Here is an 18,840-nt window from a genome sequence, read left to right as displayed (position 1 = left end):
GGTGCTGGCATGTTGAAATTTGGATTAACAATGCGGCAACGTATTTGAAATGCTAAATACTATAATCAGGGCTCAAGGATCCGGACCACCAGCGAGCACAATGGTTTTCAAACTATAGACCCCCTCGAGACACCCTAGCTACGCCCTGTAATGATGTACACCGCGCTATTTATAAGGAGCTCACAGAAAGTACAAATTCAATATTTCTGAACCGTGGTAGTGGTTTCCTTAAGCATCATTAATTCATTATAGACGGATATTGCAAGCGGAACACATGTCATCTCCATCCTTTTCTACTCCAAAAGGAATCAAAAAGTCCATACCAACATTCAAGTGATGTGCACAAACATATGCTTATGATTAGGGCGATTTTTTTTGACATGTCAAAAAAAGTCAAAATTAGGTCAAAATTGTAGCGTTAGGTCAAAAAATGTCAAAATTGTATAAAAAGTTGAAACTTTTTTGCAACCTGCATTTCGTTTGTATCGTAGATTTTGCACTGTCGGTGAACTTATTATTTGACATTTTACAGCTTGTAGCCAGCTATTTTATAGGCCTACCGTTGTAGACGGCCCATTGTCTGCTTATTGTGACTCATAAACATTCAAATGAAACAAATAGGCTGACGTGGTGTTCGGTCAATGTGCCTCAATATCCTAACTGAAGCAAGACTGCGTGATCATTGCATGGTTCTTATATCAAGAAGCGCATGATGAAAAATTGTGATGTAGATAGCATTTTCAAAATGAAACAACACGGTGTGTCACCAGCACTGTATGCACATGCACAACTTCAGTGTTGTCAGCCAAAAAGGCAACAACTGCTGCTGTTGAATGTTCTTTCTCCATTCATGGCAAGCTATACTAGTAAGGACAGACACTTTCTACCCGAGAATGTAGGAAAGTATCTTTCGTTGTACTACAACAAAATTTAATTATTTCTACCATAATTCGCGATGTAACTACTGGAATTCTTCATAGGGCCAGATTTCGAAGAAATACTACTTTTTTCATGTAAAAATTTGTCAGTTTTCAAGCCAAAAAAGTGTTTTCAGGCCAAAATACTTCGTAAGGACAGACTGTTCCAACCAGAAATGAAGATAAGAAGTACAATTTTTACATTATGTGCGAAAACACCTAATTTGCATACGTGAAGTCAAAATTTTGATTTTTTAGGTAAAAAAAAATCGCCCTACTTATGATACACCAAAAGGAATAAGAGTACGAGCTCGTACAGCTGATATGAACATATTTTACGATAATGCAAGGCCAGTCAACATATTGATGTTCTGAATCATACAATTGCCCGTTTATTGTGATAGCTCTATAGTAGGGCTGTTCAAAAATAACCTTTTTTCCTTAATCTTGCGGGCTACGTGATTAAATCGTTAGGTTGCCTTAAAAAACGACGCACACCAAATTTGAATTCATTCCAACCAATATTCGCGGTTTGCGTAGAGTTTGAAAATTTTGAATTTGCCCAGAAACGCAAAAAAAAAATTTTCTCAAATTTTTCTGCCAACCCCATAAAATTGTTGGGCTGTCTTCAAAGACTATGCAAAACAAATTTGACTCAATTTCAAGCCGTAGAAGTGGAGTTATATCAGTTTTTCTTTGAAAATTCTGGGATTATCCTTGATCGGTAGATAATCCAAGAATTTTCATCGAAAAACTGGAATAACTGTTTCTGTAATATCTTATCCGTATAGTCAATTTGATATGTGTGCATCATTACCTGCATTCACACATATCAGTTTTGATAACGATTCAAAATCGTTGCCGACAAATTTGAACCACAGCCCTTCACTCGCTAACCAATGGTTATAAATCAGGAGTGGCTTTAATTTTTAATATAATACGAAAAATATCCAAAGGGCAGACAAAACAAAAAAAAACAGTAAAGGAGTGAATGTTTGAAGGCCTGAGTTGTGTATGATACGCATTGATGGGGGTTACCTCTTGGTGACTGAGGCATTTTGCACTGTGTAGTGTGTAAGTATCTCGTAAATATAGATTTCAGTAGGCCCTACTCAACTTTTTGGCCGCAATCCTAAGATTTTCATTCACATTGCATAGATCATTTGGACGGTGGACCGAGGCCTTCCTAAAGGTTCGCGGACCGCAGGTTAGGAATTTAGCGTTACGCACTTATTGGTTTGTCGCTTCATGCAGACTCATTAGGCTACTTGTTAACATTTCTTTCCAAAACTTTTGTTAAAATCGATTTGTTTTTTAAAGTCAGCTGTGAAACGACCTTATTAGTTCAAGGTGTTTAAGGAATATTTTTTGAGTCGCCATTGTAAGAAAAACATGCAGTTAATACATACACTCGGCCGATGCGGACTTGCTAGATAAGCTATTTTACTAGGACTCACTTCACATTTGGCCCGTCGCGAAAAATAATTGCCCGCCCTTGTGTAATTAATTCACTCACTTCGGCGGTAGCACATTTATCTGGGCAATACAAATTTACCTCTGCTCAGCAGACACAGCACCGTAAAATTGCATGGATAATTGGATGCTATCATTGACATATTAAATTACGACAAAACCCTAAAATGTAACTCTCTCGTACCACACTTGCAATAAAACGATTGCATACATTACATATTATGTTGATTTAAATCAGTGTCTCCCAAACTTTTTTGAGCTACCGCCCCCCTGGACAACGAATGAAGTGCCACCGCCCCCGACACCCCCTCACCACACCTGATCATAAAACGAAAGTGGTTCTGCATTTAATACAGCTAATACCGAGACGAATGAAGCTGGTGTATAATTATCATCATTCTCGTCATATTGGGTTTGAGTTTTGATAGGAACAATATCAGTCTGGAACAATATCAGTCTAAAATCTCCAGTGTTCACTACATGTAGGCCTTCTGGCAAGTCAGTTTCTGATGTGAGTCAGGAACTTGGTTACAGCGCTGAGAACACGTTCTAGCAAATATAAGCGGGGAAAGACAACGACGAAAAAAGTCAACCCGCGACTCCTATGATCATAGAGAGTGTTTATTTTTTATTCAATTGTGTATCCAGAATGATTGATTGGAGATATTGAACTTTTGAACTCAAAATTTTTCTACACTTAAATCAGGGCTACCATATTTTGGGAATCTGAAAAGAGGAAGCTTTTTCAAGGTTTTCAGACTTACAATACTGGAATAAAATCCGGAAAATGGTAAATTTTTTCTGAGTTAGTAGAAAAAAGGATCATTTTTCTGGCTTAGGTCCCAAAAAATCCGCCGATCGCTGATCTCCTATATCTCAGTCAAATTTCCACATACATTTAACCAAAATTTTTTAAAGATAGGACAAATTCTCAAAAAAGAGGACATTTAGGCGTCCTCCGAGGGCACTTTCAAAAAAGTCAAAAAAGAGGACGAATCCTCTTAAAAGAGGACGTATGGTACCCTAACTACATTGTAATCAGCTGCTCAAACATTTCATGCCTGGAAACTACACAGAATGTATTGAATATCCGGCGATGAATTTCTAATTGGAATATATATCCTGGAACCAAATCACCATCCTCGTGTAATTTTGTGAGATGATTGATTCATGTTTCTCCATCAAAATCAGGTATTCGAGCTGGACCGGTAGCTCAAAGCAAGCTTGAGAATTGGAACAGTTGTTGTGTTGCAAAATTCCGATGAATTATCACAGACTTGTCACCGAATACGGACCATGTTCACCTCTATCATTACTAGGGCGGTTTTTTTTTTTGACATGTCAAAATTTTGTCAAAATTGTAGCGTTAGGTCAAAATTTGTCAAAATTTTTCATAAAGTCAAAAATATTTTGACTTCTACATTTTGTTTGTATCGTAGATTTTGCACTGTCCGTGAACTTATAATTTGATATTTTACCGCTTTTAGCCTATTTTATAGGCCTACCGTTGTAAACGGCTAATCGTCTGCCCATTCTGAATCATAAACGGTCAAATGAAACGAACAATAGGTAGACATGGTGTTATGGTCAACGTACTGCAATATCCTAACTGAAGAAAGACTTCTTGTGCATTGCGTCATTCTTATATTAAGAAGCGCATGGTGAAAAATCGTGATGTAGACAACATTGTCAGAATGAAGCAACACGGTGTGTCACCAGCACTGTACTCACAACTTGAGTGTTGTCAGCCAACAACTCCTGCTGTTGAACGTCCTTGGCAAGCTTCTTAGTAAGGACGTGCACTTTCTACCCAATAATGTAGGAAAGTATCTCTCGTTGTACTACAAAATATTTTAATAATTTCTACCATAATACATATTGTAACTCATAGGGCCAGATTTCGTTAAAATTATGTTTTTTCATGTAAAAAGTTGCCTGTTGCTCAGCCAAAAACGTTTTTTCAGGCCAAACTACTTCGTTAGGACAGTCAGTTCCAACCAGAAATGAAGATAAGTGGTACAATTTTAACATTATGTGGGAAAACACCTAATTTGCATACGTTAGGTCAAAATTTGGTCAAAATTCAGTTTTTTTAGGTCAAAAAAAGTCAAAATTTTGATTTTTTAGGTCAAAATTTTCTTTTTTTTAGGTCAAAAAAAAACCCGCCCTAATCATTACTAAGAATGGATGAATTCTACCCTTAAATTTTGAGAAATACGACCGTCAAGTAGGAGTGATGTCGTTTCTCGCAACCAGAACGCCGTGTCGAAGGCCACGGTGACAGCGCTGTGGAAAATCCACGATCGTTTGAAACAGATAATAAATCACGCAAGACAGTTTCTCTTAAAAAGCCATCACATCTTGCAGTGAGCAATAACTGCTCAAATACACTTCGTAGTTCTCACAACAGCACACAATGAACCACGCTTTTTGGGGATGCTGCCGACTGCTAAATTAGTCTATTGATGAGCAGGAATAACATTGTCAAGTAACAATGGACTTTTTCGATACAGCTGAATGAATAGACGGACGACCCTGAATTGCCCTCACTTAATCTATTATGCATTTTCCTTGCGAATCTAGCTGCTTTACTAATCAATCGTTTTAACACTATACGCAGCAGTTGCCTTATTCTAAACCAGTGGTTCCCAACGTGGGCGATATATCGCCCCCCAGGGGGCGATTTGTCGGTCCAGGGGGGCGAAAATAACCAAGGGGGCGATAGGGGGGCGAAAACGGAAGAAGGGGGCGATAGGGGGGCGATGGCGCGTTGGAATGGCTATATTGGCGTCCATGACCGTAACTGCCACACCCAAACCCCCAATTGAGATAGGGGGCCAGAGCTCGAAGGGGCCCCACAACTAACATTAATTATAGAGTATTATTTTGGAGATTTAGGCAACTTTTTCAAAAAAGTTTCGCGCTGCGCGTCATTTCGTGGTCGCATATTTCTTTCTTATTGGATACCCTTCCTCCAAGAAATAATACGCATGAGGTATAGAAATGGGCATCTCGGCGTCAGCCATTATCACACCATGACGCACCAAGACATATGAAGTTTCAGGCCATGTAACATGCGACTCCGAGAAGTGTGCCAGAATGAGAAAACCTTGGCGGAAAAGGACTGCCTTTATGCTGCCCGACTTCGATATATATACGATATACATATATATTTAATTGTCCATAGGCGCCTAAATAGCTGGCGCCAAATATTCTTGTCCTTGCAATCAGAACCCCACAAAAAATGCCATCTCGCAGAGAAAAATTAATTGCCAGTGCAGAAATACCAATTTTAAATCGTGTGCGTCTTTTAGTTTTGTACGTATGGGCGATTTGAATATATTTTGACATAGCAGACAGGCCACGAAATGTCATTACGTAACGAAGTCATTATACCCACGGGTTCGCCCGAATATGTTCAATTATTATTTACGGGCCCTACATTTTCCAAGACACCTCACTCAGCTTTACAGGTAAATCTGAATACATGAGCAGAGAGAGGATTAAAAATTGACAGCAATATATATGCAATTCCCGATCATATTGACCGATTCCACCATGAATGATGGAATTTTTTCGCGCTTCGCGCGAATTAAGCCGGCTATCTAACGAGTCCAACAATTTGTGCTGAGAAGTAGCGGTAAAGAGTTATCTGGGGAGTTTGGTCTGAGGGGTGCAGAAGTTTGCTTTATCGCCCTATGGAGGGGGGTCAAGACCAACGTATTGGGGGGGGGGGTGACGAAGTGCTGTTACGGTCCTTTTGGAATCAAGTCGGAGAAATCACCTTTTTTGTTAGTCAACTCACCAAAATTTAGCTGGAAAAGTGTAATTCCGAGGTCGAGCTGAAAAGTTGACCTTTTTTCTTAGTCGGCTCGCCGGTGATTTCATTTTGTATGCCCATTTTTCGGTTTCCAGTATTTGGGGGGCGATGATCGGTGTGGAGTTTGAAAAGGGGGCGATGAGTCGAAAAAGGTTGGGAACCACTGTTCTAAACCTTAACTACCCGCATTTGCTTTCAGCGCCCCCGTACCGCCCCATTTTCTAGCCAGCGCCCCCCAATCGCCCATTTCATGGTCAGCGCCCCCTTCACGCTCGCGAACGCCCCCAGGGGGCGCTGGCGCCCACTTTGGGAACCACTGGTTTAAATATATGAAGGTTCACCGGTCTGCCAACCAGTTTTTGAAATTTTACTGGAACGTGAGCTAAAAGAGGCTAAGAACGATTGATCTTGTAATTTAAGGTCAATTTTCGCGGATATTTGGACATCGATATACGTTCCTTGGGGTCAGATCAGTATATTAACTACCTATCTGAACAAACCACACATACAGATATCTAAGTTCTGAAGTCTTGCCGTTTTTGATATCTAAGTCCAGGCACCACAAGAATACAACGCAGTGCGACCTTTTGCCACCATCCAAGTTAGTATTGAAATAACACTTGACCATGGTTCAATACCCGGATGCAAGATAAGTAACTGTGCAAACGAAACATGTATTTAACGAACATGAATTAAAATCAATGAATTAGATCCAAACAGAGTTCCATGATAAATAGCACAGCGTCAAAAGAGGTTGAGAGCAACGTCATAATGATGCGAGCTATTAAATTATCTTGCAATCTACGCCAATTGCAAAGACACCGCAAAAACAGAATAATACTTCAACATTGACACAAAGAACCACTCATGAATAAAATAATTGAGTGGCCAGTAGGGTTGTCCATAATTTGGAAAATCTCAAAAAAGATGCGTATCCATGCCTCATTCTGTAGATTATTGATAAAAAACATCAATGAACCTGCAATAAGCTCACGGGAAAGTCATTAACATTTGTCTAAATACGTTTGAAAGTAGCTGCAGTAGAGTGGGCGTGTTAGCGACCATAGAACGGCGAGAAGACTAGTAACAACGAAATCACGTCTCTTGATTGGTTAATCAGCAATGCTTGAATGGTCACGACCACAGCGGCTTGCTGATTCTATGCTTATACTAGTTCGAGAAGTTCGCTAACGGCAATGATTCTGTAAGCGCATTGTACGTTGGTGATTTAATAATAAAATGAGACATCTGGTCATTGAATGTTTTAGTGTTAAAACTAGTTACCGATAGCTTTAGTGCAACAATAGCCTATTGCAGGCATGACAGAGGTGAAACAGCGAATGAATGTGAACTTATAGAAGTAAGTATAGATACCAGAAATAGCCTACATATCTGATATGCTTGAGATTACACCAAGTGGTCCTGTTTTCTGGGTGCAGGTAAGGCATATTAGACATCGCCGAACTGGTGCGGCATACCATGTGATATGAATTCTGGACACAATCCTGTATGCTCAGAAGATATGTGGGCCGACCAGGTAGCTTACATTGGATTTCTGAAGAAGAATGTAACTACCACACCGCTTCGATACATCCTTTTTGTGTCTATGTCTGGTTTGATTCAAGCATAAGTAGTGATGCGGCCGGTAATGATCTAAGATTCATTAAGGACATGCTAAGCCAGGGGTTCTCAGCCCTTTCTTGGCCGTGGCCCATTTTCCGGTTTAAAAATGTGCTGTGGCCCACCTGATATCTTAGACTCATAATCCTGTTTAATGCGTGGTCATGGACAGCGCCGATATGCCTATTTCTCTAAAATATGCGCATTTTTCTCTAACTGATGATATTTAAATTTCGATCTTCCGGGATATCAAATCGCGCGAAGCGCGATAAAAATTTCAAGTTGAATAAATATCCCCCAACAAACGACCAACGAAATAATCTTGGGCCCCTTCGAGTTCCCCAAATTGGGGGTGTGGGTGCGGCAGCTACGGCCCTGGTAGATCATAAGCTAAAACTCCTTAAGTATAGATTATTTTCGTCCGCTGCTCCATTCGCGTCGCGAAACACAATGATCAGATCCCCGCACTGTGTGATTGGGACTTTAATGATACTATTGTGGGGAATATTATAAACATTCTGGGCCAGCATCGAACAATTCATTGGTGAATGGGGTATACTACAGAGAAGTGAAGAAAGATTTTTCAATATGCATGATGTAGGCCTACTTTGTATGTCTTGTACCAAAACAACTGAAGTTGCGATGTCAGAATATTCAATCCAATGATACAATCAATTCCTGTGACTCTTTCATTATGTACAATGATTTTCAGGCCGGACATTTTAAACCGACTTCAAAGATTAATGCGCTCCGATAAATCCTCAATCCATTAAGATTCGTTGCGGTGGTGCAGTATACCTCCGCCAGAAGTTGCTAATAATTTGCAATTATGGTTACTTTTAGCTTACAATAATACGGCCTGCCGAAGTACAGTAAATCTGTACATCAATTTCACATCATTGCGAGTTCATTGCATGCCCCTTTCAACGGCATACGACCCTGCCGGAATACATGGTTACTTCAGCATTATCTTCCAGTTATTATAGGCTTGAAATTATTTTAGTTGCTGTTAGCCGTAGGTTGTCATAGCCAGTATAGAAAAAGCCACCGTTTCTCCCTAACGTTTTCAAATTGTACAATGTACATGCTGACTTCATACGTGCTACTACGTCTAATCAGAGTCGGATGAAAAGCTTTATGTAGCCTGCGTATAATTAGATAATACGAATATATTTACTAAATAGCTCTGTGGCCCACCTCAAAATGCTCTGTGGCCCACCAGTGGGCCATGGCCCACCCGTTGAGAACCCCTGTGCTAAGCAATGCAAGCAAACTGTCTTTTTGCTGGTCCTACCAGCATAGTCTGTGCTTATCTTTAGACCTCTTTTCGCGGCATCATTGAGGACTGTGACAGCACTTGCGGGTATGATTCATTATGCTGCAACAATCTGACAAGTGCCAAGCATAAATGACAGATTCATCCAGCCCTTACAGCATTCAAGACTTCAATTATACACCACGACCAGAGCCTAATAAGATCAGACAAAGTAGTGTCAATGTCAAGCTTTATATTTGTATACAATGATGGTACATCCCCTCTGAAACTAGAAATTCGTTTGCCACTTGCATAAGCGCCTTTGCAATATTTTCCGCTTGTTTTTGTGCTTTCCATCAATTAAATCAAGGCATACGGGCTACAACGGTTACCTTCACAATAAGCCATCCAGTCATGTATTTAAAGATATTGTGAAGCAGCTGTTCTCTGTTCATCATGTGTTTCGTTACTCAACATGTTCTGAATTAATCCTAAATCATTATTGGCGGACCAACCTACAATGCGCTTACAGAATCACCGCCGTTAGCCGACTCCTTGACCGGCTGATCAACAAGCTGCCAATTTCGTGATCATTGAAGCGTAGCAGATTAGCTAATCAAACGCCGTGATTTCGTGATTACTAGTCTGCTTGCCGTTCTATGGTCGCTGACACGCCCACTCTACGGCAGCTACTTTCAAACGCATTTAGACAAATGTTAACGACTTTCCCGTGAGCTTATTGCAGGTTCATTGACGTTTTTCAACTATAATCTATAGAATGAGACATGGATACGCATAAATTTTGAGATTTTCCAAATTATGGACAACTCTAGTGGCCAGTCTTACTATGGCACATTGCGGGAAAATATCATGGGCTGTATATCGATAGTGACTTGAGAATTTCAAGTGCGATTATCTTCTGTACAACAAATATCGCACCACATGACTCATGAGATTTACCTTATTAGAAAATTCGTTCCCACAAATGTCGCAGCATGATAATGAAGATGTGTTTTTAAGTCTGATTTGGAAGTAAATACGTCCCCACAGATATTACACTCATAGACAATCGAAACCAGCATGCATAGCCATGTGTCTGTTGATGGTGCTCTTTTGTGTGAATTCTTTCCCACAAAGATCACAGGCATGGGCTTTAACACCAGCATGTACAGCAATATGTCTGTTGAGGTTGCTCTTTCGTGAGAATTCTTTTCCACAAATATCACATTTAAGGGCTTTGACACCAATATGCACAGCCATGTGTCCATTGAGAAGGGTCTTTTGTGTGAATTCTCTCCCACATATATCACAGGCATGGGCTGCAACACCCGCATGTACAGCAATATGTCTGTTGAGGTTGATCTTTCGTGCGAATTCTTTTCCACAAATATCACATTTAAGGGCTTTGACACCAGTATGCACAGCCATGTGTCCATTGAGATTACTCTTCAGTGCGAATTCTTTCCCACAAACATCACATTTATGGCCTTTGACACCAGTATGCACACCCATGTGCATGTTGAGGTGGCTCTTTTGTGTGAATTCTCTCCCACAGATATCGCAGGCATGGGCTTTAACACCAGCATGTACAGCGATATGTTCGTTGAGGTGGCTCTTTCGTGCGAATTCTTTTCCACAAATATCACATTTATGGCCTTTGACACCAGTATGCACACTAGGGCTGTTCAAAAATAACCTTTTTTCCTGAATCTTGCGGGTTACTTGATTAAATCGTTAGGTTGCCTTAAAAAATGACGCACACCAAATTTGAATTCATTCCAACCCATATTCGCGGATTTCGTAGAGTTTGAAAATTTTGAATTTGCCTAAAAATGCAAAAAATTTTTTTTTTCCAATTTTCCTTCCAACCTTATGAAATTGTTGCGCTGTCTTCAAAAACAATGCAAAACAAATTTGACTCAATTCCAAGCTGCAGAAGCCGAGTTATTCAAGTTTTTTGATGATAATTCTGGGATGATCCATCAATCAAGGATAATCCCAGAATTATCAAAGAAAAACTGAAATAACTCCACTTCTACGGCTTCGAATTGAGTCAAATTTGTTTTGCATCGTTTTTGAAGACAGCGCAACAATTTCATGGGGTTGGCAGAAAAATTTGAAGAATTTTTTTTTTTGCATTTTTAGGCAAATTTAAAATTTTCAAACTCTACGAAATCCGCGAATATGGGTTGGAATGAATTCAAATTTGGTGTGCGTCATTTTTTAAGGCAACTTAACGATTTAATCAAGTAACCCGCAAGATTCAGGAAAAAAGGTTATTTTTGAACAGCCCTAATGCACACCCATGTGTATGTTGAGTTGGCTCTTTTGTGTGAATTCTTTCCCACAAAGATCACATATATGGGCTTTAACACCAGTATGCACAGCCATGTGTCCATTGAGATTACTCTTTAGTGCGAATTCTTTCCCACAAACATCACATTTATGGCCTTTGACACCAGTATGCACACCTATGTGTATGTTGAGTTGGCTCTTTTGTGTGAATTCTCTCCCACATATATCACAGGCATAGGCTTTAACACCAGCATGAACAGCAATATGTCCGTTGAAGTTGCTCTTTCGTGAGAATTCTTTCCCACAAACATCACATTTAAGGCCTTTGACACCAGTATGCACACCCATGTGTATGTTGAGTTGGCTCTTTTGTGTGAATTCTTTCCCACAAAGATCACATATATGGGCTTTAACACCAGTATGCACAGCCATGTGTCCATTGAGATTACTCTTCAGTGCGAATTCTTTCCCACAAACATCACATTTATGGCCTTTGACACCAGTATGCATACCCATGTGTACGTTGAGAGAGGTCTTTTGTATGAATTCTCTCCCACAAATATCACAGGCATGGGCTTTAACACCAGCATGTACAGCAATATGTCTGTTGAGGGTGCTCTTTCGTGCGAATTCTTTTCCACAAATATCACATTTAAGGGCTTTGACACCAGTATGCACAGCCATGTGTCCATTGAGATTACTCTTCAGTGCGAATTTTTTCCCACAAACATCACATTTATGGCCTTTGACACCAGTATGCACACCCATGTGTATGTTGAGGTGGCTCTTTTGTGTGAATTCTCTCCCACAGATATCGCAGGCATGGGCTTTAACATCAGCATGTACAGCGATATGTTCGTTGAGGTGGCTCTTTTGTGCGAATTCTTTCCCACAAATATCACATTTATGGCCTTTAACACCAGTATGCACACCTATGTGTATGTTGAGTTTGCTCTTTTGTGTGAATTCTCTCCCACAAATATCACAGGCATGGGCTTTAACACCAGCATGTACAGCAATATGTCTGTTGAGGTTGCTCTTTCGTGCGAATTCTTTTCCACAAATATCACATTTAAGGGCTTTGACACCAGTATGCACAGCCATGTGTCCATTGAGATTACTCTTCAGTGCGAATTCTTTCCCACAAACATCACATTTATGGCCTTTGACACCAGTATGCACACCCATGTGTACGTTGAGAGGGGTCTTTTGTATGAATTCTCTCCCACAAATATCACAGGCATAGGCTTTAACACCAGCATGAACAGCAATATGTCCGTTGAAGTTGCTCTTTCGTGAGAATTCTTTCCCACAAACATCACATTTAAGGCCTTTGACACCAGTATGCACACCCATGTGTACGTTGAGAGAGGTCTTTTGTGTGAATTCTCTCCCACAAATATCACAGGCATGGGCTTTAACACCAGCATGTACAGCAATATGTTTGTTGAGGTTGCTCTTTAGTGCGAATTCTTTTCCACAAATATCACATTTAAGGGCTTTGACACCAGTATGCACAGCCGTGTGTCCATTGAGATTACTCTTCAGAGCGAATTCTTTCCCACAAACATCACATTTATGGCCTTTGACACCAAGATGCATAGCCATGTGTGTGTCGAGGGTGCGCTTTTGTATGAATTCTTTCCCACAAACTTCACATTTATGGCCATTGACGCCCGCATGCATGGCCATATGAATCTTGAAATCACTTTTTCGAGTAAATTCTTTCCCACAAATATCATATGTATGTCGCCCACATGCGCGAATTCTTTCAATTATAGTTATTGCAACTGAGATGAAGACACCAGATTCTGAAATATAGCAGAATATTGTTAGAGCAGAATCTATCATAGTTCATTTGTAATCTTATTTGATGATGTATTATGTATTAACGGTCTTTCAAATATAAGCAGCTGGAGTCCATAAAAGCAGATTTGAAATTTATTTTATTCACAATTCACAGCTACTGAGGCAGCAACAGTGTCAAGAAGAAGTGTCGAATCGTCATGGTAATAACGAACGAATTGTATATGAAAAACACCAATAATGTGTAACGGTAAATATGGATGCCGGCAATATGATCCTTGAAATCTGCATGTTGCACCGGGCCTCAGGAGATTAGTCTAATTCTTATATATATATTAGGGTTATGACTAGAAAAAAAAATTCAAAATTTTGTGTGTCCTGTAGTCACAAATGATGAGCTTTTGTGTCCTGATTTCAAAACTCACAAAAGTTAAGACTGTTTGAACAAAAACCTCGCGCACAAAAATTTACCAGTTTTTCACTGTATGGAGGATAGGCTTTCTTTTGTAGATACAGGCTATATAATTTATTTATCGACTGATTTGAATTTAACTGAAGCAATTCCAATTGCGTAGATTTAAAATAGTATTTTGGTACATTTTGATCGCCCAGATTGAATTATTCCTATCGTGTTCTTGTTTACAGTCAATATTAAATAATTAATAATTCCGATTTTAGATGTAGACTGTATATATCGCATAATTTCAATTTGTCTGGCACAAATCAAACTGGGTGGTCGAAAAGGCAAAAGTAGAACAGCTCTAGGTATTTTCAGCGGTCTAGAAAACCACCTAAAAGAATATGTAGAGGAAAATTTGAAAATCTCATATATCATATGAGACACCGTAGCATCTGTTGATACTGGACGGCAGAATGGCATTGTTTCGAAACTGCGAAATGCAATGAGCATGGGTTTTCATATCCCTTGCCAACATCATATTATCGATTCTTAAAGCATATATTAGAGTTCTTCGATCCAACGTCTTCAAGAAATCCAACTCTCAGCTACAAATTTAGAGTAGATGTGGTAAAACACTACGAAAACTAGGTGCAATCCGAGCACGAATTTCAGATGACAATATTAGAAAACCGAGGATGTAGGGATGATTTTAAGTTTGGCATGTGCAGAACATGCCGTTCTCTCAAAGAAAATAGTATAGATTACCACTGATCAAATGGCATAAACTTCAATCTCTACGCAATGTGAGCGGGTGCTCAAGGGTTGCGTTGCGTACTTCCACTTTCCCGGATAGAGAATAACTCTGGAGATGCTTATTTATCGCAAATGCGTGTCAGGAAGACTGGTATTCTAACCATATGTCTAAAGATGGAATATACTAGAGCCCGACCGATTATCGGTTCGTCGATAATATCGAGACGATATCACACTTTGAAAGAATTATCGGTATCAGCCATTGGAGTTGAAAAATTAACGGCAATTTGCGTGGCGGAAGGAAGCCAGAAAACTATATTCTTTGATCACTAGACTGAGAATATTGATATATTTCATATAGCTTACACTTTACAGGTGTCCAGATGCAGCCTTTCTAGTTCATTTCATGTTCAAGTATAACAATGGCTGTAAAGATGTTCAAATAAATGCCCTATGAAGATTTGAAAATATGCTTATGCATACATCCAACTTCTTTTGAATATGGGCTGAATGTATTGGGGTTATCGGCTAAGGTGTGAGATATTGGTTTTATCAGTATCGACCCAAAAGTCCAATATCGGTCGGGCTCTAGAATATACCAAAGAATATTGGCTGCTATCTTTGCGGTCGAATGTCCTGCAGCGATAAAGTGCCCCAAAACCCTATTGGAAGTCGGATATGTCCGTCGTAGATGTCCATGGCACTAACATAATAACAGAAAGGGAAGTCAAATTGATGAATGAACTTTACGATAAGTGTAAAAGGACATATATTTGAAGATTAAATTTGTAGTAAAGAATATCTTTGAATTTTAAATTTTTTCCATATTTGGACCAGTGTCGAAAGTTAATGTTAGTTTGTGTGGGATATTTTTTTCTATTTGAACAAAATGATTATAATTTTCTTAATTTATACCAAAATGTTCATCAATTCCTGCTACAGGCAAAAATTATTTTTTTTTAGTCATAACCCTAATATATATACACATTACACAGAGATAACAGTGCATAGTTAACCAGTTACGATAATATAGCTAAATTAACCGACTGACAAGTCTACAGACGGAATAACTAATCTAGTTTCAAACTGCAGTGCAATGCAGTAGTGTCACTGGCTTATTCACAAGCATTTCCGATCTGATAATATAGTGACATAAAGAGCAAATCACGTCACAAATTTCATATCACATATAATAATATCAATCGCTAAAATTTATATCGTCTTCGACTTCGAATATATCAAGGATTAATTTTAAGAAAGAAAAATCAATGACATGGGCAGTTATCGTGATTACTTCTTCGGTATGATCGCAATCGTAATCGACTACATTGTAACAGTAGTAATCGCTCATGTCTGATTGCCAGCACTGTGGATAGAATATTACCGAAGTTGGTAAATTATTTTGGATAAAAAACTAAAAATAACATGTGAATGCATATTCGAAAAGTAATAGAGCGACTGGTATCTAATGTGACACTATAGAGATTGTAGGATGGAGCGACGACTCATTGTTCTCAGTTTAGATCCGTCACGCTTGACTTTGCGTAGTAAAATTCCGTTCACGAAAGTCCGATTGTCCTATTTTACATGTAAAAGTATAGGCAATTTCGGAAATACATGGACGAATTTGACTGCCGAAAAAGGGTGGAAATATTTGAGGTAGACGTTTCAAATTTTGCAGTTACGAGGAAGCATCAATATGTTCTCACTAAAAATATTTCACAACTTTTCTCAACCCAGAACAGGTCTGAAATCAATTCCCCGCAATGCCTTATTCAGCGATAAGTTCTCCGCGGCCGACTATGTTCGAATCCCGTAAACACGTAGACAATGCTATAATTGATAAGGCTTTATGCGGTAATAATTGAGTGGCCGTTGACAGCCGATGATACCGGTACAGAACTGCCCAAACTATTTTCTGTGCATACGCAAACGATGAAAAAACGGATAGCCTACCCACGGAATGCGAATGAAAATGAGCAAAGAAAAAATTATCACTTCCTAAAGATCAATATCGTACACTGTTTCATCGGGCATTAGGCCGGGGTGGATGTAACATTGGAAGATTGTACTTATTCGTTTTAACATCTTCCTTTCTGTTCACTAGGCTACATCGCATTGCCTTATATCCCGTTGTACATTTCGCGTCTTACGCAGATAAAAATAATAGAACCGCCCCTGCAATTATGGTCAACAACTGCGTTATCCCTGGATGTAGCTATATGTGAATAATCCGCGTATCAATACGTCGCTGGAGACGTAAGCTAGCAGTAGCTGTCTCAACTTCAACCGAATTAACAGCTAGAGCAATTTACAATAGAGCCGAGATCTATGAGAATCATTTTGAGAAGTCTGATATCATTCAGTTGAAAACCAAAAAGCAACTCAAAATGGGAGCTCTGCCTAAGCTAAATTTATTGCCTGAAAGATGTAGCATATTCATAAAGGTATGCGTGCAGGGTATCTCTCACTCAGATGAGGAAACCAACGCACCAAACGATTCCAATTGATATGTTTATTCCAGGGATATATAGAACTCCGGGATGGCTGACTTCATTTTGGCCGTTACCTAAGTAGGTCCAGAAAGTTACCTGCAATCTGCCTCGAAATATCCACTTTTCTGCAAGCTAGCGATACAGCTGTTTCTAGAATAATGATCCTCACCCTTTTGCAGAATAGTTAGTGAGTAAGCTAGACATTCTTCCCATATCACAACCTTACTGCTGTATAGCCAACCTAGTAAAGTATGACACTGCTGTATAGCCAACCAAGTAAACTATGACAACTCTGAATTTCAGTAAATCATGAATGTGTTTAATTTCTACACATCATATAATCTGCATCAGGCCATAAATAACAGAGTGAATAACGAATAATATCAGCGTCTTCTACCTATTTACAAGCCATTGTCTGAAACCATGCAGCTGGGGGGGGGGGGGGGGCGGTAATAGGATTGATTAAATCAACCATTTCAATTAGCGTTAATCGACAATTACCATGAAGTATAGGGTTGCATTTAAAACAAACATGTTTAAAACCAGGCCCTTGTATAAAACATACTTTTTTTAAGCGATGACGTCAAGAATATTCAACAGTGACGTCATATTGGATTGACATTGACAATTGAAAATATAGTGTGAATATAGCTCCTTTGACGAAATATATGTGCTATTGCTGTTGAACCAACTATTTTGAGGGTTCCAGCCATTCCATATTGATATTAGTCGGCTATATCGGGTGGTAATCGTCCGTAGGCTCATACAACACATGTTTTGGAAAGTATTTACACAATTATGGCATAATTTTACAACTTAAAAAGAATTTTTTTCAAAAGGCCTTTGTTTAAAACACTGTTTAAAGCATGTTTTAAACATTGTGTTTCTAACACAGTTTATTTTAAATGCACCCCTACCATGGAGCATTTCCAATAACGAAAAGATAGCACGGCCTGTAAGGACTCGAAATTGTGATAGCAGCATTGTCATCTTCTATGTCACTCAATGAAAGTTGATCAAGAAATCAACACACAATTGATACTTCTCTTCAGGTTCAAATGCAGCCTGGGGGTAGAAGTTTGGTACATATCATTATCAATTTGAGAAGCATTCGGTAGACCCAGTTGTTGAATTCAGCTGATATTTTGTTCACCGAGCAATAGATTCATGACCGCAGTGAAGAAATTACAACCATGGCTTAACGGTACATCACGAATGGGCGTCCTGAAGCATTTCATGCCATTTATCAGTTAAGAAATATTCAGTATCATTGTCTTGCAGATTTTCCGATAGAGCGATAGATGATTCCATGTCAAAAAAAACATCTCGGTGAGGAGGCACGAGATCCAAATATTCAGATTGTGGCCACCCTTGCCAAGATTTCAATGGGATGTGCCCAGTATAATATATTAGGATATCCACTGTTGACGTGATGCAAATGCTGGAACATCGCGTTTGTTTTTCCGGAATCTGCAACAAAAATGAACAAATGATGTATTCAGAGACACAAATTAACCTTAAGAATATATATATAGATGTATGCAGAGTTGTTCTATAGTGAAGAACTTCTACTTCATTGTAGTACTCAAGTAGGTGTTGCCTATTTTCGAAGATAAATCTTGTAAATTTGAAGCAGCCATCTCCAAACTCAAGTACCTTGCATGCATTTCACTTTCTACAGCTACTTGAGGAAGTTTAAATACCAGTACGCCCGGGAATTCAACTATTACTTGAGTAGCAACGCAGACTACTTTAACCACATCAGGATTAATGTAAATCGCTCATTTAATAACGTATTACTAGAATCAGCCTAACTTACCTTTGGCCTACCGAGGAGAGCTCCAATGCATTATTGCGACGATTTGAAGAAACCTTGCAAATTGAAAGCAATCCTCAGAGTTTTCTCTTCCTTCATCGTACAGGCCTATAGCCTATAGGCTATAAGTGTTTATATGGTAAAGACAGGCCGTATCTCAGGGTCGTATCGTGTCCTGACGATTGTGTTG

At 39.2% G+C, this 18,840-nt stretch overlaps 1 protein-coding gene across 1 annotated transcript; it reads right to left on the bottom strand.

The window, feature by feature from the left end:
* Positions 1–11,256: 11,256 nt before the first annotated feature.
* Positions 11,257–13,518, bottom strand: LOC145447081 (uncharacterized). Its single transcript, XM_080325506.1, has one exon. The coding sequence runs from the start codon at positions 13,229–13,231 to the stop codon at positions 11,378–11,380; it is 1,854 nt and encodes a 617-aa protein (XP_080181632.1). The 5' UTR covers positions 13,232–13,518; the 3' UTR covers positions 11,257–11,377.
* Between the last annotated feature and the right edge of the window lie 5,322 nt (positions 13,519–18,840).

This window comes from Botryllus schlosseri, chromosome 9 (assembly GCF_051294905.1).
Source record: "Botryllus schlosseri isolate E-star chromosome 9, Bs_hap1, whole genome shotgun sequence".
Lineage (NCBI taxonomy): Eukaryota > Metazoa > Chordata > Ascidiacea > Stolidobranchia > Styelidae > Botryllus > Botryllus schlosseri.
Note: the sequence above shows the minus strand (reverse complement) of the source record. Positions and strands in the feature narration are given on the sequence as shown.

Excerpts from the sequence above, each read along its gene's own strand:
- LOC145447081 (XM_080325506.1), bottom strand. The coding sequence starts at position 13,231 with ATGATAGATTCTGCTCTAACAATATTCTGCTATATTTCAGAATCTGGT.